Here is a 24,618-nt window from a genome sequence, read left to right as displayed (position 1 = left end):
CAATTCACCCGTGTCCTCTATTATAAGAGTTAAATTTGTCAGCTGGCCCCCTTTAAGATCCTTTGTTTTCTCTTCCCCTCCTTCTGTCACTAACTGAAAGAGCAGGGATTTGGAGTTTGGCTTGGAAGATCTTCCCTGCTCTAAGCTGCTGTACCCAGATAAAATCTCAAACTCTTCAAGGGATGGTGACATCAACTTTTTTTTTTTTTTTTTCTTAAGTGAGGGCAGTTTCTCATTTTTCTTCTGATCTTCCAGAAATTAGAATCACAGGATCATAGGATGGTTTAGGTCGGAGGGACCTTAAAAATCAGGTAGGTTCAACTCATTGTCATGGCCAGGGACACCTTCCACTGTCCCAGGCTGCTCCAAGCCCTGTCCAGCCTGGCCTTGGGCACTTCCAGGGATCCAGGGGCAGCCACAGCTGCTCTGGGCACCCTGTGCCAGGGCTCAGCACCATCCCAGGGAACAATTCCTGCCCAATATCCCATCCATCCCTGCCCTCTGCTACTGGGAAGCCATTCCCAGTGTCCTGTCCCTCTCCAGCTCTCCTGGAGCTCCTTTAGCACTGGAAGGGGCTTTGAGATCTTTCTGGAGCCTTGTCTTTTCCAGCCTGGACACTGCCAGCACTTTCAGTCTGTCTGTGCCAGATTATTGCTCCTCTGAGCCTTCAGAAGGTGCCTCAGTTAGGCAGGTAATCAGTGGAGCAGATTATCCTCAGGAGATTGTGTGTGCTCACTTCCCAAGGCTGCAGCTGATCCCATTGAAATGGAGTTCCCTAAAACAATGGGGCAGTTTCTTCCTGGAAGAAGGGAGTCTCCACTTGTTTGTAACTGAAATCCCACCCAGACACGAGGGCTTTTGCAGCAATGTTTGTGTGTTGAGTCCCGTTAAATTCCAGATTACATTGGTGTGCCTGCTTTCACTGGGCTGAAAGTGTAAATAAAATAGAGGGACACCTGTGAGTGAGGGGTCAGAAACAGGAGGAGAATGAGGATTCAAAGATTATGGCAGGAAAAAAAAACAAAATTTTGAGGGCTGAGAAAGCTGGGACAGATGTGAGGCAGCTTTCCACCAGATCTCAGATACCTTGGAGTACATGTGAGCCCCCAAAGTTACTGAGCAAACAAAGAGGTGTTAAGGTGTGGGATTCAGTAGCTGGATGCAGACACATCATCTGGTTAGCACCCTAAAGCTGAAGCATAATGTGAAAAAGGAGCATAAACAGGAGAACCTGAGGTTTGTTCCAGTTTTTGCCAAGTCCAGGTGACTCTTGGCTGGTTTGGTTTCCAGTTCCAGAGCTGAGACTCAGATGCTCAGGCCATGTTTTACATTATCAATGTGCTGATCTCTCTTTTAGCAGTGCTAACAAATCTCATTTTATTGGCAGCCATTCCACTGTATCCTAATGTAATAAATCCAGATTTGTTGGCAAGGATCCCACTGAGTTCTAATATAACTTGGTAGGAAAATTTGCCATTAGAGGAATTTTTTGGCAGTCAAGACTGGTGACCTCCTTGAAATGTGAGTGGTCAGGATGCTGCTTTATGTGCACTTGTACTTGTTTGAAAAAACTGGGTTTATTACAGTAGAATTATGACTGTGACTGTCATCCAGAGAGATGAAGACTGATGAAAATAGTTTCTAAATCTGTGACCTCATTCCTTTCTTCTTGAATTTATCTTCTATCTTTTCATGCTCCAGATCTTCAGTTGTTTTCATTTAATTTTCCCAAGGACCAGGAAAGGTTTCCTTGGAAGCTTTTTGTGCCCCACATTTTTTGTCAGAACATCTTTTCACAAATTGTCAGAAGTCTGCAGTGGCTCTCTGGTGACTCAGGGATTGCTCTATAACACTGATAAGATAATGTTTAATCATGTATTCTAAAGCAGGAGATTTGGGTCACAGGATTAGTTTGTTAGGAAGCTTCAATCAAGAACATATTAATTAGAATGCATCCTGCATCCAGGCAGATGTTTGAATTACTAGAAAAAACAGAATTTTGGATGCACAGCACTGCAGAAAACAAGACATTTAATATTTTTAAGGAATACTCATGGACTTAGGTTGAAAGGGAGATGTCAGCATGTGGCAGTGATCTTGCAAAATCTCCTTTTCCCTACCCTCTTCTCTCAGTGTGTTCAGCTGGGGAGTTGAGTGCATATTCCTGCTTTAAAGTTGAATAAATTGAGGAAGAAAATAAACTTTTCAGGTGTGCAGTGTTAGGACACACACCAATTCTGCTGTGCTTCTGCTTTTGCAGGCATAGACAGTCGATACAATGAAGGATGCAGAGAGCTGGCAAATTATCTGCTCTTTGGTTTGTACAACCAGAACAACAATGACTTTGAAAGGACAGGTTTTCCTGAGGAAGTTCTGGATGGTGAGTAATGTTCTCAATATTTTTTACCTGTTCTGGACAGAAGATGAGCAGAAAAAAGGACATACAAAAAAAAATAATTAAAGGTCACTAAGTCTCAAGTTGTCTGTATGTGCCTGAAAATATCTTCTTAGAAACGCTGCTGAAGGACTCATTTTTAAACATAAAAAGATATATTTCATGTTTTCTACTCCACAATTTATCTCAAAAGTTGTAAACTTACACAGTTACAGTCCATTAGTTCAGTCTAATACTGTGTGATCACACCTCTGCACTTCTGAACTACTTGAGCTCTTTTTCACTTCAGCACATTCACTCACCTTTGTCATACTTGGAATGTGGCCAATCCCTGGGATCACAGCTTGTTATTCCCTTGTTTGCATGGAAGTTTTGGCTATCTCCCCTGCAGGCTGTGGTGTTGATAGTTTTTACTTGAAGCAGCTCTGATGTAACATCAGGCAAGAGCAGCTGGAGTTGAGAGTTCTGGAAGTGCTCTGGGAAGGCTCATCCTGACCCTCTTGGCTGCACAAAGGACAGGCTGATGCAAGTTCTGAGCAAGAGTTTGGAATTACCCCCCAGTTGTCTGGAACAGTAACAAGTGCTCTTGTGCTTGGAACTGTCTGTGGCTGCCAACTGCTCCTTCTGTTTGTTAAAAAAAAAAAAATCAGGAATTGCATTCAGATAGCTGAACAATTTTCTTTTTTAATGAGGTGCATAATAGAAAAAAATGTTTTCTGTTCAGTTTCTCTTGTGTGTGGAGTCCTGATGCTGGGATATTTGTTGTGCTTGTTGCAGATATAATCATATTAATAAAACCTGACAGTGTTCATCTGTACTGTAACCCTGTGAATTACAATCATCTTTTACCCTATGTGGCACACTGGAGGAACTTGCATTTCCACTGTCTGACTGAAAATGAGGTAAGTGAAAAATGAATGCAGACAAGATTTGCTAATGAACTTGTTAATAGTGAAACTTTTAAAAACATTCTTTCCAGAAGCTTTTTTTTCTCTTTCCTCCTCAGCAGGGGAGTGATATCTGTGTACATCTGGGTATTAATCATTTGCTAAAAGGTAGAAGAAGAATCTGTTGTCAATACTTTTATTTGTTGGAGTGTGAAGATAAATTGCTCCTCTCTCCCACTAATTGCTGTTGTTTTGACCTGAGTCAGTGATCTTTTAATGAGGAAAAAAATGTGGCTTGTGAAAAATGCAAAATGTGAATCAAGTATCACAGTGAACACTGAGATTTCCCACATCAGCCTTGTTTGCTGCCAAAGCAATGTTTGCCTTGGCTGCCAAGAGTTTGAGAATATTAGGAAAGATGGGCTTAGTAAGTCCTATAAAATCAAGAAACTTCATTAGGTATTTTCATTTTAACTACTAAATCTATCTGTTAAGAACTAATAACCTCACTTCCACTACATTCCATGACTGATGTGAGTTTCATCTTGAACTTAAAAGTCAAAGTATTTTAGAAAAAGTCCATTTATTGTTGTGAAGTATTTTTAGAGGAGTAAAAAATGAAAATTCTCTTTGTCTGGGTGTAGAATAAGGACCTTTTCATTCCAAAGGAGACTGGAAATGCTTCTTCCTACACTGAGTTCTGTGTAGTTCCTTTTCTAAGTTGGAATTGTTCTGAATTCTGCAGGGAGTGGGTTTGGAGCCTGTGATGGTGAGTGAAGCCAGTCGGAAAGTCAGGCAGAGAAACCTTTTGTTCTCTTGAGTTCCCAGCTTGGAAGTGGTGGGACTTATAACAGACTGATTGTGTGTCTGGTTGATAGCTTAGATCCCAGAATTAGGGAATAATTTAGATTACAGGGGACCTCTGGAGATCATCTTGGCCAACCTCCTGCTTTAGTGGTGAGATCAGATCAGATTTCTCAAGGTTTTTTTGCAGCTGGATGTTGAAAGCATCCAAGGATGACTGCAGAACCTCTGCTGGCTGCATTTCCCCACTGTCCTCCAAGTGACAAAGTGTTTCCTTTTGTCAAACCCAAACCTGCTTGTTTTAAATCATGACTTTTGTCATGACCATTGTGGAGAGCCTGACTTTGCCATCTCAGTCCTATTTTGGTGGGTTTGAGGTGCAGATATTGAGCAAGCCTGGATCTCTCCTTCTGGGACAAGTGCTGCATCCCACTGACTGTGGTGGCCCTCCACTGATCTTGCTCCAGTTTATAAATACCTTGTCCATGGATCCCAAAATTTGTTGTGGATACAATTCCAGGAGTGCAGGCAGAGAGGGGTAATTCTTGTTAGGATAGAACAGCTGAGCTCCAGGTTAAAACATGCCACAGCAAAACCCAAAGCCTGGCTTCACAAGGCTTCTTTGTTGCCAAAATCCTTGCTGAAAGGGCAAATCTGATGCCATGGTGCAGAGAAGTTCTTAGCACACAGTTGCCAGTGCAGCTGCAATCTCAGCTATTGAATTTTAAGCTTCATCTGCTTATGGGCTTTGATATGATTTATTGTGGTAAAGAACCTTAATCACACAGTGTTGCCATGATGTGACTGGCAAGGTGAATCATGTGCTCCGTGGAAAGGAGGGGAAAGGTTTGGTTTTGGAAGCTGAAAATACAGTTTTACTTCATTGCTGTTTGGTGACAGTGAACTGAGCACTTACAGTCACATCCCCAGTGTATAAGAATTGCCAGTTTCTGAGATTACTGCTGAAGGACAAACAAAACCTTGCTGTGTCGGGCTTTAAGTGCATCCTGTTTACAGGAGAATTGCCTGCAGTGGCTTCCTAGTACTTACTTTAGTGATAGAAATAACTTCATAAAAATGAAACCAAAAAAGCACAAGAATTTTAGAAATAAATAAAGCAGTGCTGTACCTGGCTCTGGCAAAACACAGAGCTTCTGCTTCGTTTTTTCCTTCCTACTTGCTTTTGCTAGACCACAGGAATTTAAGAGAATATCCTTGTTATTGTGGGGAAAAAAATCCCATATTACTAAAAAAGATACCAATGTTCAAATAGGATAAAGTACAGAAATTTGCTGTTGTAAATTCTGGGGTGTCACAGTTGAACTGGCTGCAACAGCAGATTGTGAGCAAGCCTTTAGCACCCTGCCAAAACCCAAGTTCTTGTTCCAATGACGTTTTTAAGTCTTGAGAAACTGGCAGTTGGTTGGGGCTTGGCTTTGAGCTGCACCTTTGATCTGGGATTGAAGGAGGAACCCACCACGGAGGAGCTGGAGCTGCAGCTTCAATTCAGGCTTGGCTTAAAAGAACTTGTTCTCAAAAGAAATGTGTTGGGTGTACCCTGAAGCTCCCAAGGAGTTCATAATCGTGTCATTTGCCTTGATAAGAAGCTCAGAGCACTGCACATAAAAATAAAATCAAATAAAATAACATAGGCAAAACACCTCTGCCTTCTGATCTTGCTCCAGAAAACAAGTGGCTCTTGAAGAAGCCAGCAGGGCTAAAGCTGTTTCCAGACTTGCTGCTGAACTGCTTTTCAGGCCAAAGTCAGTGTGTTTGCAGCTTTGTGTTCTGTTAGAAAAAGGACTTTAGTGGGATTTGTCTCTTCAGTCTGGTTTTTATGATTTCTGAGTCAGGATATTTGCCCTTCAGTCTGCTGAAGTCTTCAGACAGCATTGCATGAGGGTTTTCTCCTCTTCTTGCCTCCTTTTCCTGCAGGTCCCCTCTCCCTCAGACCAAAACTGGTTCTCCTTGCCTCATCTGTGACCTGGAGCTTATTCTGTCATTGATTTTCCTTGCTCAGTGTTGTTTAGCTGGTAATTCAGTCCCTTATATTAATTTTTTTCCCCTCAGTGGCACGTTTTTTGTGGCACATCAGTTGGTATCCTCACAATTACTTTTATCTTTCAAATCTGGATGTTGAAAGACTTCACTGAAAGCTGAAAATAAAGTCTATAATTATGCCTTCATGTGTCATGATTAAAAACCTTGCTTTGAAGTTTGTTTTTTTTCAATTTTCCACTGGCTTGAGTCCATCCCTGCCATGATGGGATTTCCAAAATACAGAAAGAGATGCTTGAGGAGGCTGTAGGTGATATTTTAGTGCTTTGGATGCTGCATCTTCTCTTTGCTACCACTCAAATCAGGGCATGCCTGATCCAATTTGATTTGAAATGGCTTCTTTCAGTATGAAGATGAAGAAGCTGCAGAGGAGTTCAAGATTTCCAGCTTTGTGGACATGGTCAGGGATTGCAGCCGCATTGGGATCCCCTACAGCTGCCAAGGTAGGCTGGGCGATGCTCACACTTGTTGGGTTTGGGGTTTTTTTGGGTCTATTTTTTGTTTTTTTGGGGGTTTGTTTTTTGTGAAGATTGAGATTGAAGGAACTTGAGATGGTATTTCACATTCAAACTTAGATTTTTTAAAAAAAAGTTATGTTACAGTTTCAAAAGCAGTGAGTTCTGTAGTGTTTTACCAGCAAGGTATAAAATGGCTCGCTCTCTTTACAAGGTCTTTTAAGGTTAAACCATCTAATTAAGAAATTATATTTAAATTATTTTTAACTCAATAACTAATCTTTTATGTCCTGCAATGTGGACTTTTTGTCTAATTTCAAAATGTTACTGAAACTCATGAAAAAGAAGGAGGAAGAACAACTTTAAAACTTCTTCTATAGCTTTATATATATTATTATATTTTAAAGCTTGAAACTCTAAGTTTTCTACTTTGTGATATCACACACTCTTATTCAAATTACTCACTTATAATTTTAATCAATTTTGGAAGCCTTCTCTACAGCCTTAGGTTAAATATAGGATTCTCTTGTGGATCTGTGCTTTTCAAAGCAAAAAGTTTAAAATTCTCAGCATCTAGAGTTCCATCACAGAGTAGAAGTGTTTTTGCACCCTGCAGCTTCAGAGAATGAAGATTTCCTTGCTTTAGGAGAGAAATAAAGATTAGTAAGTCATTAGTTTCCTTTTAGCATCCTTTCCCTTAAGAGCTGAATTTCTTTCTGAGAGCTGGAAGCTCTCAGAGTTCATCTGGGGAGCGAATGCCCCCAGTGTGAGGCAGAGCAATGATTTGCATTCAGAGCAGTGTCTGAGCTGCTACAGAACTTCTCTGTTCCCATGGGGGCTCCAGAGAAATCCTTCTTTATGGAAGGGGAGAATAAACATTTCTTTATGCAAGTTTCCTTTTTTAGCACTGAAAAAAGCCTGCCTTGCACAGCTTCCTGTTGGGATCTGGAGCCAGCCTTGAGCATTCTTTTTTTATTCCTAATTCTTTATTGCTTCCCTTAAGGAAGGCTGAAATGCTCTGACTGCCTAAAATGTCATTAATGGAAGTGCCAGGAGGAAGTTTTAATCTCCCTCAACTCAAAATTCTGATGAAATGGGGATGATGGAAGAAATTCCTCCCTGTGAGGGGGGTGAGGCCCTGGCACAGGTTGTCCAGAGAAGCTGTGGCTGCCCCTGGATCCCTGGAATTGGATCCAAGCCCCATCCAACCAAGGCCAGGTTGGACAGGGCTTGGAGCCCCCTGAGACAGTGGAAGGTGTCCCTGTCCATGGCAGGGGGAGGATGGGATGAACTTTAAGGTCCTTTCCCATCCAAACCATTCTGGGATTCTGTGATGTTGTATTTCAGTATCTACATAAGGCCATGTATTTGATGAACTGGTGTAAGCAAAGCTCCCTGTTTATTATCTTGAATGTCAATTGTTAATCAGCATGTAATGCAGTTTGAAAGGAGATGTGGAATATCCTGAAAAAAAGGAATAAAATTCAAAATTTAGGGTGTAGAGGAGCTTCTAAAATTGCCATCTGCATCAAAAATACTTTTTGCTTCAAGATTTTCAGCTGTACAAAAATGGGATTATTCTACAACTGAGTCTGTGAATCCCAAGACCTCAGGGAGAGCTGAAATGCCAGGATTTGTGAGGGGAGGTTGCTGTGCTTGCTTTGCAGGCCACCTGCAGATATTTGACATGTTCATCGTGGAGAAGTGGCCGATTGTCCAGGCCTTCGCGCTCGAGGGGATCGGCGGCGACGGCTTCTTCACCATGAAATATGAAGTGAGTGCTTCCCTTGGCCATCTCCTTCCTGAGGCACAGCTTACTCATGAGATTATTTTGTTGGGAGAGCACTTTTGGAGATGATCTAGTCCTGACTCACTGCTCAAGCGAGCTGCTAAATTGGATGGAGGTTTTTGGATCTAAATCTGTGGCAGGATGGGGAGCCTGTGGTGTGGCTGAGGTTCTGTTCTGGGCTGCACAGCACTTTCTCCTGGATAAACCATTATTTGAACATTCACCCCAGGCTTCTGCTGTGATTTAGAACTCCTTTTCCCTTTCCTTTTTCCTTTTCCTTTTTCCCTTTCCTTTTTCCCTTTCCTTTTTCCTTTTCCTTTTTCCCTTTCCTTTTTTCCTTTCCTTTTTCCCTTTTTCCCTTTCCGTTTTCCCTTTCCGTTTTCCCTTTCCTTTTTCCTTTTCCTTTTTCCCTTTCCTTTTTTCCTTTCCTTTTTCCCTTTTTCCCTTTCCGTTTTCCCTTTCCTTTTTTCCTTTCCTTTTTTCCTTTATCTGTCTTTTTCCTTAATCTATCTTTTTCCTTTATCTTTTTCCTTCATCTTTTTCCTTCATCTTTTTCCTTCATCTTTTACCCTTTCCTTTTCCCCTTTTCCCCATTCCTTTTACCTTTTTCCCCTTTCCTTTTCTCCTTTCCTATTCCCCTTTCCTTTTCTCCTTTTCCCCATTCCTTTTCCCCTTTCCTTTTCCCCTTTCCTTTTCCCCTTTCCTTTTCCCCTTTCCTTTTCCCCTTTCCTTTTCCCCTTTCCTTTTCCCCTTTCCCCTTTCCCCTTTTCCCCTTTTCCCCTTTCCTTTTCCCTTTTCCCCTTTCCCCCTTTTCCCCTTTTCCCCTTTTCCCCTTTTCCCCTTTTCCCCTTTCCTTTTACCTTTCCCCCCCTTCCCTTTTCCTCTTTCTTTTTCCCCTTTCCTTTTCCCCTTTCATTTCCCTTCTCCTTTCCCTTCCCTTCCTTCAAGAGCCACCTTTACCAATAACCAATTTTTTTACCCCTAGATGGAATTTTTTACCCCTAATTTTTTAGATGGGCTCTAGATCTTCAAGAGCAGAGCAAGAGGAGCTGGTTAGTGCTGAACACCTTGAGATGAGCTCAGAAAATACGAAAAGACTATTCTTGCGTCACTGGTTTTGAGTGAAGAGCTGCACCCTATTCTCTCCCTGACATTGTATATTCATGCTCAATAGGGCAACAATCAGGATTTAATTGTTCCTATATTTAATAATGATTTAACTCTGAGCAACTTATGCCACTGATTTGCCCATTTATTAATTATGCTCTGAACAGCATTTTCAGATGACAGCTTTGCATTTCTGTGCTTGTTTAAAGCTTCTTTGCTTTCATGTTTTGAATCTCTGCCACAGCAGTGCAGATGTTCCATTTTCCTTATCATTCCTCCATTTTTACAGCCACAATGGGCTTTTGTCTGACTCCTGATAGCTGGGAAACCTCCAGAGAATTAATAGTGCCATTTTTAAAGTCTCATCATATCTATAATTGTACATGCTTCTCTGAGAGTTCCTGTGCCTTTCTGAGCACTGTTCTCTTCCCACTGGGGGGAAAATTTGAAGCTTCAAAGTTTTTTTCTGTTTTTTTTTTTAATTCCATCACTGGTTCTGTAACACTCAGTGGTGTGAACCTGCCCAAAGCATTAAACACAGAGTGCCAACAGATGAGATCTTTGGGGAGGGCAGTCAGTCACCCTTCCTGAGGCATAAAATGAGTTACTGAAAATTTCACTGGCAGTTCAGGAGCTGTTGGGTCTTTAATTACCCTTTAGTTACCCCACTCCATTTCACAAATCTGTAGAGGCTGTGAAAAAAATGTTCAGACAGGGTGGCACAGACAGAACCTCTCCTGTGTGATCCAGGGAGCTGATTCTGTCCCCAAGCACTCCTGAGTGCTTCAAAAGGAGCAGAGAAAATTCCTGGAGTCCTTCTTTGAGAGCAATCATGTTGGCTCTGGCAGTGCAGGCAGCTCCAGCTGGAGTTCTTGCTGCTTCCTCCTTGAACTCAGTGAGGGGATTTCAAATGGGAAATGACATTTTAAACTTTGTACATGTTTGTGTCACTGAGGGGGGAGGAAACAGGCTGGGAGTGCATTTGGGATCACTGTAAATCATCTATAAATGAATTCTTCTGCCATTATTAAAAGGGGAGGTTTTTGGTGCATTTTTAGCTCAAGACTTTCCCTCTGAGATTTTTCCTCTTCTGTGTGTTCTCTTAGATGGAATATATGAAGGATGATAATTCAGCATTTTAAAGGCAGTTGCTCTTTTACTGGATAAATCAAAGTTGCTCATGATGCTGTAATTTAGAAAATTTCCTGTGTTTATAGGAATGGAATGGAAGTGAAGTTTGAGAAATCATTATTACATGAGTACCTGTAAAGAAAACTGGTTCAGAAAATTCCAGCCAGTGTTGCATTTTTAACTGAGTGGGTGACAGGGAGTAAATGCAGAATCATTCAGATACCAGTGTCCCTTAAGAACAGATTTTTAAATATTGCTCTCCATATGCATCATCTGTAATTTAGAAAAATTTCTGTTTTTATAGGCATGGAATATAAGTGAGGTTTGGGAAATTGTTATTACATGAATACCTGGAATAACTGTAAAGAAAATCTTTACTGTAAAATCAATAACTGTAAAGAAAATAATTATTACATGAATACCTGGAATAACTGTAAAGAAAGCTGCTTAAGAAAATTCCAGTCAGTGTTGCATTTTTAACTGAGTGGGTGATGGGGAGTAAATGCAGAATCATTCAGAATAGATTTTTAAATATTGCTCTCCATATGCATCTCTCATATGCATCACCTGTAATTTAGAAAATTTCCTGTATTTATAGGCATGGAATGGAAGTGAGGTCTGGGAAATCATTACTACATGAATACCTGGAATAACTGTAAAGAAAACTGGTTAAGAAAATTCCAGCCAGTGTTGCATTTTTAACTGAGTGGGTGATGGGGAACCCTGTAAATGCAGAATTATTCAGATACCAGTGTCCCTTTAGAATAGATTTTTAAATATTGCACTCCATGAACATCATCCTGCTACTTGGAAGAAAGTATTGCAAAGTTAAACTGTCTTAGCCTAAATTTAGTATTGCAAAGTTAAACTGTCTAAGCCTAAATTTCCATCAGCTTGGAGCAAGTATTGGCTGATGTTCAGGATGACTAAACCTGGAATTGGTTCTTGGCTGTCTTCACTCAGAAAACTCATCTTGCCCTTTTGCCTGCACCAGCTCATGCAGTTCTTTGCTATTAAATTGAGAAATATTGTGAAATGATTTGTTTGGAGGATGCAGAGAAAGCTTTGCACAGAGTTCAGAGCCCCACTGGTCAGGCCTTTTGTAACAGAGTGGAAATGTTTGTGAAATCAGAGTGGAAATGTTTGTGAAATCAGAGTTAAGGAGCACTGTTAGACAGGGCAGTGTTCCCCAATTCTGTCTCAGCTGAAACCTGGATCTGTGGCCTTCTTTGTGATGTTTTTCACAGAAATGTCCTTAAAATCTCTTTCAGTTAATGGATGTCAGTGCTGATTTATGGAAGACCTACAGCAAAATGGATCCTGTGTCCTTGGAGGATTTGCTTTTTGAGGTAAGGGAGGTGAAATGTTCTGCCTCAGCTCCTGCTTGGTGGAACCACAGAGTAAAAGTTGGATTTTGTTTGGTTTTAATTAAGTTTGTGGGTTTAATTTACAGGCTCTGCCTGCTGTTGCTTGCAGGGTCTCCTCTCATTCCTTAAATCTGCCACAAACTCTGAAAAACATTAAAAGAACTTGGTTTCCTTGAATTTATTGCTTTGAAAATCTCCTAAAAACTTTCCTTCATGTCATTAAACCATGTACAAAATACATGAAGTTGCTGTGCTTTTGTGTGTTAATCCTCCTTTGTTAAAAAATCCCCTTTAACACCCAACCGTTCTTCCAGGAGAGAAAAAAAGCATTTTTCAGATGTTTTGCAGCTCCTTTAAGTGGGGAACAGTGACACTCAGTGGCTGCCCTGGTGCTTTGGGAAACACAAACAGAGGGAAGGGATTCTCACATTAATGCCATGCTCTGATCTCAGAGGAGAAAGCATTGTATAACTATTAGGATATGTAATTATAATTTATATTTCTAATTTATTTCTATCTATATTTATATTATAATTTAAATTTATAATAATTTATTATAAATATTACAATCTATTATATTATATTTTAATTGATTAACATTTATAATTTATTAAATTACTATTTATACTTTAATAGCATATATAATTTTATAATTCTTGGTATATATTAATTTTTAATCTGTTCCTAGCTTGATAGCAATTTAATACAAAATTCAGCAGTAATTATCCTTTATTAATAACATATTGGTAGTTCACACCAATTTGGTTGTTCAGTCAACTGCAGGAATGAAAATTAAAATATCATAGTGTTTTTACAAGGCTCTCATTTTAAGTAATCACTCTCTGATATTTCACTTCCCCTCTCTGGGTGGCAGTGAGATTGATGCTTGAGACTTGTCCTACACCCTGAGCAGGCCTTTTTATCATAATTTGAAGTTTTCAACCTGAAAGTTGTTGTTAAATTGACTTAAAGTTTCTGAAAACAATAAACCTAAACCACACACCCACAAAAAGACACCCTGAAATCCAGCAGAATGTTCTTATCACCTAAAATATATTTAATTTCATGAGTTTATTGTTTCATTGGGCACTCTGTGTTCCAGTGAAATGTCACCTTTGCCTTCATTTCTCTTAAAATAACATCAGCTATTTTCCTTCTAGGATTTAACGATTTTTGAACACCAGTGGACCAACTTTTTTGCAAATTTTGACACTGAAATTCCCTTCATTCTGGAACTCTCAGAATCTCAGGCTGGGGAGGTAGGCCTGCTTCAGCAATCCTCCAGTATCCATGCAGAAGGAATAATTATTCACCATTAATTTGGGGTTTATTTATTTTTTTCCCTATCCCATCTCACTTTTCATGTTTGAGGGTTAAAACCACATAATTTGAATTTTTTAAAGTCACCACCCATCTGAAAAATCCATGGTATGATGGCTTGGGGCTGCAGGGGTAATTCAGTCAAGTGTTTGCTCACTGATAATTCAATTTCTGTCTGCACAGGAGATATTTGCAGGCAGATTTAACTTGCATTTGGATGGAATCTGGTATGTGCAGGGATTAACAAGTTGAATTTGTTCAAACAGAACTGAGAAAACAGAACAGAACACAGCACAGCATTTCTGGGGGTGGCTGTTGCTTTTTGGATGCATTTTGATGCATTTTGAAGCCTTTTGATGCTTTTTTTGAAGCATTTTTGTTGCTTCCTCTGGGATGGTGGAAGGTGTCCCTGCCCATGGCAGGGGGTTGGAACTAAATGGGCTTTCAGGTCCCTCCCGACCTGCACCATTGAATGATTGAATGAAATGAGAGATTTAGTGGTGTTTGGGTTTGTTTGTGGAGGTTGGAAGTGTTTTCTGAGGGTTCAGGAGTTTTCTCTGAGAAGGATCATTCAGGTTTAATTAATGAGAGGATATTTCATACTTGTCTGTCCATGTACTTCTTAATAATTTTTGGTTTTGATTCTTCACAGCCCTTCAGAAGTTATTTCAGCCATGGCATGATCTCAAGCCATATAACAGATAACAGGTAATTATTACTCATTATTATTGTTATTATTATTATTATTATTATTATTATTATTATTATTATTATTATTATCATCATCATCATCATCATCATCATCATCATCATCATCATCATCATCATCATCATCATCATTACTCATTACTCCCTCTGGTGTCACTAGAACCTCAATATTTTATTTCCATATCCCTGATGCCATAATGTTTAAAATTCTTTTTGGTATCACCTCAGTAGATCAAATCTACTGAAAAAAGCCTCTGCAGAGTTCTTTCATGTCCTGGAAGGATAAGCTGAATTTTTCCAGGGTTTAATGCTGGAATTCTTGCCTAGACCATGAAATTTTGTTCATTATGATCAATTCCTTTCTTGTTCCATCCCTGGAAGTTTGGATGGGGCTTGGAACAAGCTGGGATAGAGGAAGGGGTTGGAATGAGAGGATTTTTAAGGTTCCTTCCACCCCAAACCATCCTGAGATTCTATGAGAGACTTTTAACCAAGAGTTGTTGTTCAGGTGAAGGTTCTGTTTCAGAATCCACGTGGTGCTGCTGTGAGGTGATCAAGGTTTGTTTAGATCATTCAATCTCTGCACATTCTCCTCTGTTTGGAGAGAACCAGTGGAATTTAATGCCCTTTATTTCTGGCTGCATCCTCTGGTGCTTGCATTGCATTAAAGAAAAGAAAATCTTTGACCTCTCCAGCTGAGTTTTGGGCCCAAAGCCAGAACTAAACCCAAAATAGTTTGGTTTATTTCCAACACTGTCATTTCAGGGCTTTTCAAGATAGTAAATTTTAAACTCAGCTGCTTTTCAAGGCAGCTTAAGATAAAAGAATATTTTAAGAGCATTTGGGAACAACCTTGAGATAAGTTCAATTATCATTTTATAAATGCAAGTAGATTTTTTTCTTTTGAACTTGCTCGTTTCACTGTGAAGCTTTGTGCAGCTTTAGCAATTTTTTATGTTTATAATGAGAAATTCAGCAGTTGAAAGCTTTGATTTCATTTGTTAGTCAACTTCCTGCAAGTATTTTGCTGTTGATTCCCTGTCTCCTCCCCAGCCCGAGCAGGCAGCCCTTTGTCCTGTTTGGCAGCCACTCCACAAAGGAAAACTTGAACACTGGGAACTTTAATTTTCCATCTGAAGGGCACCTGGTGCGAAACACTGGCCTTGGTGGGAGCACTGCCAAGCATATGGTGAGCCTTTGGAGAAGTTATCTGAGATTTGGAAGTATATTCTCTTGTTCTTTGTGTATTTTCTGTGCTTGGCTTTGATGAGTTAAATGCCTAATTCTTCTTAACAGAAAGCACCTTAGCAATCCATCAGTTCAAGGAATAAATGTGATTTTTCTTGATCTTTCCAAGTGGAACCATACTGGATTCTTAATCAGGGACTGCTGAATGAGTTAAAATAATTTATTCTCTAGAAAAAGACAATTTTTGCTGTAAGTGGGTGGGGGAGAGGGAAATGCTCTTTGTGTCCTGGCCTTCTGTGATCCACTTGACTGTGACACACAGATTCCATTTCAATCACATTTATTTAATAACTTCTTAAAAAAGAAACAAAAAGCCACTTTTTTTTATAACACCTTTGTGGATAAACCTGGGATATACCACCATGTATCCAAATTCCAGTGCATGCTTCAACAACTACTGACAAAACTCTGAAAAACCTTTCATGGAATTCCAGGACTGTTCTGATCAAGTTGCAAAGCTTCACTTATTTCCACTTCCAAGTAAAAGCTGAGTTGTTAAAGATGATTAATTTGTTTCCCTTTCTAAGTAAAATCTGGGTTGTTAAACATGATGAACTTGTTTCCATTTCCCAGGAAAAGCTGGGATGTTAAAGATGGTTAACTTATTTCCACTTCCCAGTTAAAGTTAGGATGTCAAACATGCTTTTACTTGTTTTGTTAAACTTGTGCTTTTACTTTTACATTTCCAAGTAAAAGCTGGGTTGTTAAAGATGATTAACTTGTTTCCATTTCCCAGTAAAAGTTGAGTTGTTGAACATGACTAACTTGTTTCCATTTCCCAGTAAAAGTTGAGTTGTTGAACATGACTAACTTGTTTCCATTTCCCAGTAAAAGTTGAGTTGTTGAACATGATTAACTTGTTTCCATTTCCCAGTAAAATCTGGGTTGTTGAAGATGATTAACTTGTTTCCATTTCCCAGTAAAAGCTGGGTTGTTAAACATGTGCTGAGGTCCATCACCCCAGGGATTTGGGATCCTCTGGCTGCAGGGCCTGGGTGGCTCCAGAAGGCAACTTGGCAGCGAAGGAGGAGAGAGGTAGAGTGTGGAGAGAGCTCCCTGCTGCCTCCAGGGGCTCTGGGAGTGGTGTGAGCCCTGAGCAGGTGGATGTGAGAGCATGAGTGAGGCCATGAGTTGATGAGCTTGTCAGCATTTCAGGGATGGATGGACGTGGGGCTTCTGGTTTTGCATCTTGGTGAAATCTCATCCTCCATTTGCTGCTCTCAATGCTGTTTCTGTGAAAACACTTCCAGTCCTGTCTTTCCTTCCCTTGTGAACAATAAGATCCATTTGATACCTTTGCAAGTACTGTGTTATTGTGATGTACTTGCTCCATCTGTTGTCCTCAGATTCTGATGCTGTTCTTAAAAAGGTGGTTTATTTACAGGTACAGGTGATACTGTTTTAATAGGGTGTCATGAAAATAGTAAATAAGACCAAGTGCCAGCCTAGTTATGGGAACCTGACCCACTTTCCTCTTCATGAAAAGAGCAGTTGACATAGGAAATTGAAAGCACAAGTCAGAGCTCATCTCCTTCCCAAAGTCTTTCAACCATTCAGGTCAAGTCAAAAGTGAAATAGACCTTTGAAAACGTAAGTTGCATTTTCACCATCCAGTTCTGTGTTGTAAACTTCTGTAGTCTGTCAGTGCTTAGAAGACTTAAGGGGAACGTAGTTAATTGTTAATTATTGCTCCCATTCCTTTTACTGATGTCTTTTGTATCTCATTAATGCTGACTGCTAGGTAGTGCAGTGTGTGTCTCCAAAGGGACCCCTGGCTTGTTCAAGGACCTATTTTTTTGGAGCCACTCACATTCCATTCCTGGGTAAGTGCATGAAATAAACCAAGGCAGTTTTTACCTCTGATTCCAGGAACATTTGTAGCATTTAAAGGCTTTGCTTCCTTTCTGTGTGGTGGATTCTGTAGCCAGTGCATGAAATCATAGCAGATTTTGTGGGTAAAATCTGTCAGATCTGAGTGTTGAACATAAAATCTGTCAGATCTCAGTGTGCAGATCCTTTTTAAAGCATTGAACAAATATTTAAGTCCATGTTCCATATGGATTTATAAAGAAACAGTCTCCAAAATACATAATTCAAACTGAGAGTTGTCAAGTTACTGAGGATTTTTAGGATGAAGGAAATTCTTTCACTCCCATCCTTTATCCTCAGTGTAATGAGTTACAGTAGCTGTATTCCCAAATAAAAACAATGTAAAATTTAAAAAAAACACATTGTTCGATAGTTTGAAGGGCTGGAAGAGTCCATGAATGAAGTCAGTCCTTAGGGTTAGCTTGGAAAAAAAAGAAAAATGAAAAAAATTATAATATATATTATATGTAATATACATTATATATTATATAGTATGCATTATATATTATATAGTATATATTATATATTATATATTATATATTATATATTATATATTATATATTATATATTATATATTATATATTATATGTTGATGTTATATCTATTTAATATATAAAAATAAAAATAAATAAATTCTTAAATATATTATATATATATATATATATATATATAAAATCTATATATATGCTGGGGTCAGAGCAGCTGAAGAGAGGGTGGTTGGAAAATTGGAATTACAGCCTGTGTTTGCCCTAGTAGCATAAAATACTGGATAAATTCCATGTGAAATGTGCAGCAGAAATGTTCTCAGAGTGTTTAAACCAAACCTTTTTTATTGTTATTATTTTGGTTATTTCTGTTTTAACACAGGAAATGACAATGAGATGCACAAGCAAGCTGAGCAAGTGTAAGCTGCCAATTTTTTTCTATTATTCCTTAACTCTTCTCTCTCTCTACGTCGTGGCAGTAGGTGACACCTGCTTTTAGTGGCTGTTGGCATCTGCAGGGACATTTTTATTCAGAATAATGCATGGGACAGGGTTGCAAAGGCAAAATCCTCGTGGGGAGTTTCAGTGGGTACATGAGGAGTTGTTAGGAAAGGAAATATTAGTTAATTTTGCTGAAATTGTTGTAAAAAAATCATCTTGAATAATTTTAAAAGATACTTTATGTGAACCAAGGGGAAAAGTCTCTCACACTGCAGCATCTTGCACAGACAGAAGAAAAAGCAAATTTTGGACCAGTTTCATTCACAAGGTGGAAAATTTCTGCTGCTCAGTGAAAATGCCAGCAGGGAACACTCAAACCTGTGAATAAACTCACTCTGTTCAATCAGAGCAAACTGAAGTTTTCCTAAAATTTGGCAAGCTGCAAAGCTTCTGCACATTTTCACCTTCTCAAAATCCCACTTTGTTTCTCCATGTTGATCTCCACTTCTGGGCATGTTGGAGATCCCTGTCCAGCTTGGAGAACACAGGAGAAAATCTGCTTTGGTTCTGCTCTCTCTCTTGAGAAATCAGATTTTTCCTCAGAGATTTTTGTCCTCCTTAGTTGGGATCCTTTTAGGAGCCTGGTTTTTCTGCAAAGCTGCATGACCTGGTAGCAAGATACTAAAAATATTAAAGATGTGTCAGAGCTGTCACACTAAATATTGTTAATTTTGAGACATAAAAATGGAATTACTGCACTGAGCAGCAGAATTTCCATTTTTTAGAGAAAACTGAACTCCAACAGGTGTTTTTTCTTACATCTATGTACTGCTCAAACATGTTTTATCCTGCTTCAAAAATCCTCTGTACTAAATACATTTAAATCAAGATGAGTAGAGAAGCTCTAAACCAAGCAGGGGTTGATAAAGGCAGTAATTTGAAAATAATATTTTTTTTTTTCTTGGAAGCATCCCTGTATTGCTGCAAATAATCTAATTGTAACACCAGTAGTATAATTGACTTTTTTTGACAAAGCTGAACTCATGATTTTTAGCTTAGTTTGCAGTTGTGTCCTGCTTCTTCCAGTGGTCAATATTTTATAAAAAAGTGAAATAAAAAGTGTTTTATGAACATTGTTCATTCCAAATTTGGCTGTAGTGATTGCCTGGAGTGCATAAACTAGCTCTGAAAACTGAATGATAAACTGGGATAAGTTTTGTGGTTTTATTTTTATTTTAAGACAATGTTTCAAAAGCAACACAAAAGAAATCCTGTGCTGGTTTTTTTTTTTTTGGTTTTTTTTCACTGCTAGCTTTAAAATGTTAAAATGGGAAGAAGAATAAGGCAAAGGACACCTCACTGAGGTGTTTTCTTGCAAATATATGTGTGAATTTGAGGGAAAATAGGAATGGTGTCAAAGTCTGGAAGAGTTACAATGTAAAGGAATTTCATTGCTTTAATGCAGTGCAAACATGCTAAGTGCATATGAAAGCACAGGAAATTTTAATCCAGAAACCTGAAAAATGAATGAAAAAGCTGAATTTTAAAATCACTTGCTGCTGTTGGGGATGATCCAAGACAAGCTTTGATGCATTTTGAGGTTTGGGATCTTCAGAAGCTTTTTTCCATCCTTCAGGAATGCTTTGCCTTTGGCTTGAATGCTGTATCCTTCTCTTTGCTCCCCCCTCTTCCCTCCCTCAATATTGGCAGTGGAGTAATGAGAAAACTTCAAATTTAGGGAGTGATTTTATTGATCTGCTCATTTTTTCAATTGTAATTTAGCAGGAGAACAGAGGCTGATGTTCCTTGCTTGGGCCCTCGGGGGTTTGTCCCCAGTGGTTCTGGAGCTGTAAATGTGGCAGTGGCTGAAAGTCACTCCTGGCTTCACCTGACTTTGCTTTATTTCTGTGCCATTTTCTCAGTCCCTGGACTAAGCTGGGATGGAGATTTCATGGAATTGTGGAATGGTTTGAGTTGGAAAAGATCTTTAAAGATGATTTCATTCCAGTCTCCTGCCAGGAGAGGGAGGGACAGCAGGGACACCTTCCACTATCCCAGGTGGCTCCTTGGACACTTCCAAGTGGCCTTGGACACTTCCAGGGGTGTAGGGGCAGCCAGAGCTTCTCTGGGAATTGCATCCCAGGGCCTCCCCACCCTCCCAGGGAACAATTCCCTCCCAGGATCCCATCCATCCATCCCTCCCCCTGTCAGTGTGAAGCCATTCCCTCTGTCACTCCAAACCCTGCATTTAGGATGTGATTCTTAAACCCAACTGCAGCAAAAAGCAACAATAAACCAGATTTTTTTATTCCTGACTAACAAAATCACCAGATACATTTCTATCCAGAGTTATTTCCCTAAAATATCCTGTAATTTCAACAATTTCCTTGCTCTAATTTAATTTTCTTAAACAGAAAGCTTAACTATAAAACTGCTTCACTTATTCCAACAAAGACCCCTTCCTTATTATTAAGGGAGTTGTAGGAGGAGAGGAAAAGCTGCTCCTTTAAAGAGAGGAGGAAGAAAACTCTGCCTGTGCAGTAAATGTTGTGTTTGTATCTCTCTTCAGTACGCTGTTGTCGCAAATATATTCTGCTGTTGTAGAGGCTGTGCTTGCTGGCATTGAGTGCTATGCTAAAACTTCCACTGAATCCAAGGTAAATGAAGTTGGTAAATGAAATTTAATTGTTCTCTCTCTGTCCCTGTTGATTTGGATTGCTTGCAGGATGAGATTTACGTGCAAAGCAAAATGAAAACCCAAATAAATTCTGTGTTTCGCTCGATGGAATAACCCAAGGTTCACACCCTGCCCTCCAAGCAGGCTCTGAATTCTGTTCAAAACAAAAAAAAAAAAAAAATACAATAAAAGAGAGATTTCAGAGTGTGTCTAATTTTTATCCATCTCCAGTTGGGTTTCCATCTTCTCATGAATTTTCCTGAGCTCCTAGTAAGGAAAATGAGATCTGTGAAAGAGCAAATTTTAGCCTGGTGCATCAGTGTGTTACTGTTGAGTGTCTGCTGGTGGTCTTTGGGTGCTCCTGGAGCTGCTGGGGTTTGGAAGGCCATGGGAAAGGATATTTTAATTTTGGTTTCCTTTTTTCAGGCAAAGGAGGTGGCAGAGCAGGTGCTGCTGTCTGTGTTAGACACCCTTGGCTTAGCCCAGCTGAAATCTGCTTTACGGTGGGTATTTCCAGAGTTGCTCATTTGGCTTCTTTGGGGGGAAAAAATATCAATTATAAATTGAAAAATATGAATTTTAAACTGAACCTGCCTGACTGCCAAATTTCAAGACTTCACAGTGCATTCAACCTTTAAAAATCATTATAATTATCCCATTTTCCAGTTTTCTTAATCACTTCTTTTGCTTTAAGTCTATTCCTGCTTATTTTTTTTTCCCATTTAAAATATAAACCACACATTTCACCTGTGCAATTTCTATTCTACAGCTCCAAAATTGCTTTTCAAATCCAGGCTGTGAACAACCATGGCAGGTTTGTATCACTGTCTTACAACTTCTTGTTATTAATGCCATTATTATGTTAATAATAATAATATTAACAACAATAATAGTAATAATAGTAATAATAATAATAATAATAGCATTATTATCTTGTTATTAATTAAAGTGCTTTTCATACACTAATAAATAAATTTTTCTCCTCTTGGAACTCCTTGTGTTTGATTATTTCACAAAAACCCCTTTGATAATTTCACACAAGATGTGCTAAATGCTTTTGTGTATGAGGTAGTTCAGTGATTTCATATCTAATTCTGTGGAATTTTAAAAACATTAAAAGGAATAAAAAGCAGTTGGGCAGACTAATTTTTATTAACTGTTAATGAGTAGAAGCAGCATGAGCTCATGAACAATTTCCTTTTAAAAGTGCTTTTAACTTCGTTGATATCACAAACTTGTGCTTCTTTAATCCTCACACTAATTGACTGAAATGACCTGCACAAATAAGTGTTTATTTTCAAAGATTAAAATATTTTAATATTTTAAAATAAACCACTTTTTTGGTGGCTGTGAAGTCACAGGAAAATGATCTAACTTTTAAATATTTAATTATCATTGTTGTTCTAGAATTACTCCATTAGATAACGAGGACAGCCTGAGTTTGATTAAAACGGTAAGAAATAACAATATTTCTTTATTTAATTAGAAAATAGAGCTCAAGTGTCTGTTTTTCTGGGACATACTGAGATTTTTATGTGAATACAAATATAAGAGGAGACATGAGTGAGATTTCAGATGCTGGATCAGGTTTAACAAGAAATCAGAATTCAGATAAAACCTTAACACAGATTTAACCACAATATAGAAATACTGGTTTGGGATGTTTGAAAAATACAAACTTTGCTTTTTCAATTGAAATTATTTCAAGTTTTGCTTTCCCTTCCCTTCCCTCCAACTGCTGGGTGGCTGCAGGCATCCATGATGGTGTTTGACATTCCAGACCTGCTCACAGGAAGAGGATGCTTGGGATCTGTTGTGTTTTCAGAGTCCTTCCTGACATCACAAATACAGGTCAAAGAAAAAGGTGAGCACTTTAAATCCTAAAATTCAACTCCACTCTTGTCCTCTGCTGGCTTTGCTGTGATGGGAAAGCCAAAGGAATCCCAGTGGGTGTTTTTGCTCTTGCCCTGATGGGTTTGGAACACTAAGAGCAAAGGAAGAGGCCATGGAAGGATCAGAATTAATCAGAATTTCTATGGAACTCTGGAGCAGCCATGGGAAGATCAGAATAAATCAGGATTTCTATGGAACTCTGGAGTAGCTCTGTGTATGTAAGAGCACAAGAGGACTGGGAGTTACTCTGCTGTGAAAGTTTCATTTAAACACCCAGAAATCCTTAAAATAATAAGATTTTCATATTTACTATAGAAATTTCAGGTCTGAACAGTAACATACTGAGCATTCTGAAGTGTGTGGGTGGTATAAGTTCAGTGGCCATGGTGATATTAGGTCAGAGGTTGAATTTGGTGATCTTGGAGGTCTTTTCCAACCTTAATAATTCCCTGATTCCACTGCTTTGCTTCCCGTGGCTCCCCTGCAGATGGCAGCATCCACCCAGACTCCAGGCACGTTATCCTGACTGCAGCTATCCCGAGATTCGCTTCCTGGCTGGTGAGTGAGAGCTCAGAGCCTCAGCTCAGCTCATCCACAGGGCAAAACTTGCTATGGGAGTGGGCTTGGCTGAGGGAAAATCGGGAACCTGAGCACTGAAATTCAATTTTGTAATATTAACATGCCTTGGTTTTTTAGATTTGGATGATAAGTGAAAAATTAAGCTGATGGTTCCATGCATGGCAGGAGTTTTATTTCTTCTTCTCCTTCCTCTTCTTCCTCTTCCGCTCCTTCCTCTTCTTCTCCTTCCTCCTCTTCTCCTTCCTCTTCTCCTTCCTCTTCTTCTCCTTCCTCCTCTTCCTTCCTCCTCTTCTCCTTCTCCTCCTTCTCCTCCTCTCCTCCTTCTCCTCCTTCTCCTCCTTCTCCTCCTTCTCCTCCTTCTCCTCCTTCTCCTCCTTCTCCTCCTTCTCCTCCTTCTCCTCCTTCTCCTCCTTCTCCTCCTCCTCTCTCCTCCTTCTCCTCCTTCTCCTCCTTCTCCTCCTTCTCCTCCTTCTCCTCCTTCTCCTCCTTCTCCCCTTCTCCTTCTCCTTCTCCTTCTCCTTCTCCTTCTCCTTCTCCTCCTCTCCTTCTCCTTCTCCTTCTCCTTCTCCTTCTCCTTCTCCTTCTCCTTCTCCTTCTCCTTCTCCTTCTCCTTCTCCTTCTCCTTCTCCTTCTCCTTCTCCTTCTCCTCCTTCTTCTCCTTCTTCTCCTTCTCCTTCTGATTTAATTTTCACCTCATCAGGTTTTTATCTTTTTAAAGGTCTGGTTGTTTTTGAAAGCCAAGTTTGATTCAAGACCTCTGATGAGATAGAATTCCAGAGAATACAACAAAGCTGGGCATTGCCCTTGGCAGTGCAAGCTTGAACAGTAATAAAAAATAAAACTGCATGCTTTCTATCTAGATAATATTTTAGTCTATCAAACAATTTAATGGGGAGAATGTGGTGCAAGAAATTATTTTGGTCCCATGGTAACACAGTATCAAAAGCACAAAATTGTTTTTAAAACACTCTGGGCTCAGGGTTTTTTCTGTCTGTGGTACCTGAGGTTCTTGTTGGCCTCTAAAATGCTTTTTATTTAATGTTAACTTGCTTGATTTATATAAATCACCATTCAAATGGAAGCTGTTTCTGGCTGCAGGTTGAAGACAGTGATGTGAAACTGTCTGAAAAGGCACAGCAAGTATTGAAGGTAAAGTTTTAATATTTTGGTTTCTCTTAGATGAACCAGGATTTGAACAACTTGAGCTCCCACCAGACTCTCCTTTTATTATGTGTGGTACTTCTCTTCTCCAGGACTTCTGCCCTGTCTTTCTCAACCAAAATAATATATTGTGTGTAAAAGTTTGAGGGTTTCTTTATTTCAAAGAATCATAAAACCCAAGAGCAAATAGAGTCCTAATAAAACTCTGATTTCATGGAAGTCTCACTGAGCATTACTCATGGAG

At 39.3% G+C, this 24,618-nt stretch overlaps 1 protein-coding gene across 1 annotated transcript in view; it reads left to right on the top strand.

Moving 5' to 3' along the window:
- The window catches only part of DNAAF9 (dynein axonemal assembly factor 9), a 74,072-nt gene that overhangs the window by 15,799 nt on the left and 33,655 nt on the right, over positions 1-24,618 (top strand). Inside the window, exons 3-19 of the mRNA XM_009098157.4 lie at positions 2,261-2,380; positions 3,173-3,297; positions 6,491-6,587; positions 8,267-8,373; positions 11,898-11,975; positions 13,154-13,252; positions 13,966-14,021; positions 15,075-15,210; positions 17,011-17,092; positions 18,006-18,042; positions 20,634-20,721; positions 21,168-21,244; positions 21,511-21,555; positions 22,149-22,194; positions 22,494-22,605; positions 23,122-23,192; positions 24,312-24,362. Coding sequence (XP_009096405.2) covers positions 2,261-2,380; positions 3,173-3,297; positions 6,491-6,587; positions 8,267-8,373; positions 11,898-11,975; positions 13,154-13,252; positions 13,966-14,021; positions 15,075-15,210; positions 17,011-17,092; positions 18,006-18,042; positions 20,634-20,721; positions 21,168-21,244; positions 21,511-21,555; positions 22,149-22,194; positions 22,494-22,605; positions 23,122-23,192; positions 24,312-24,362 — 1,427 coding nt within the window. The remainder of the gene's footprint in view (positions 1-2,260; positions 2,381-3,172; positions 3,298-6,490; positions 6,588-8,266; positions 8,374-11,897; positions 11,976-13,153; positions 13,253-13,965; positions 14,022-15,074; positions 15,211-17,010; positions 17,093-18,005; positions 18,043-20,633; positions 20,722-21,167; positions 21,245-21,510; positions 21,556-22,148; positions 22,195-22,493; positions 22,606-23,121; positions 23,193-24,311; positions 24,363-24,618) is intronic.

Source organism: Serinus canaria, chromosome 4 (genome assembly GCF_022539315.1).
Source record: "Serinus canaria isolate serCan28SL12 chromosome 4, serCan2020, whole genome shotgun sequence".
NCBI classification, from domain to species: domain Eukaryota; kingdom Metazoa; phylum Chordata; class Aves; order Passeriformes; family Fringillidae; genus Serinus; species Serinus canaria.
The sequence above is the reverse complement of the archived record's forward strand: the minus strand, read 5'-3'. Positions and strand labels throughout refer to the sequence as shown.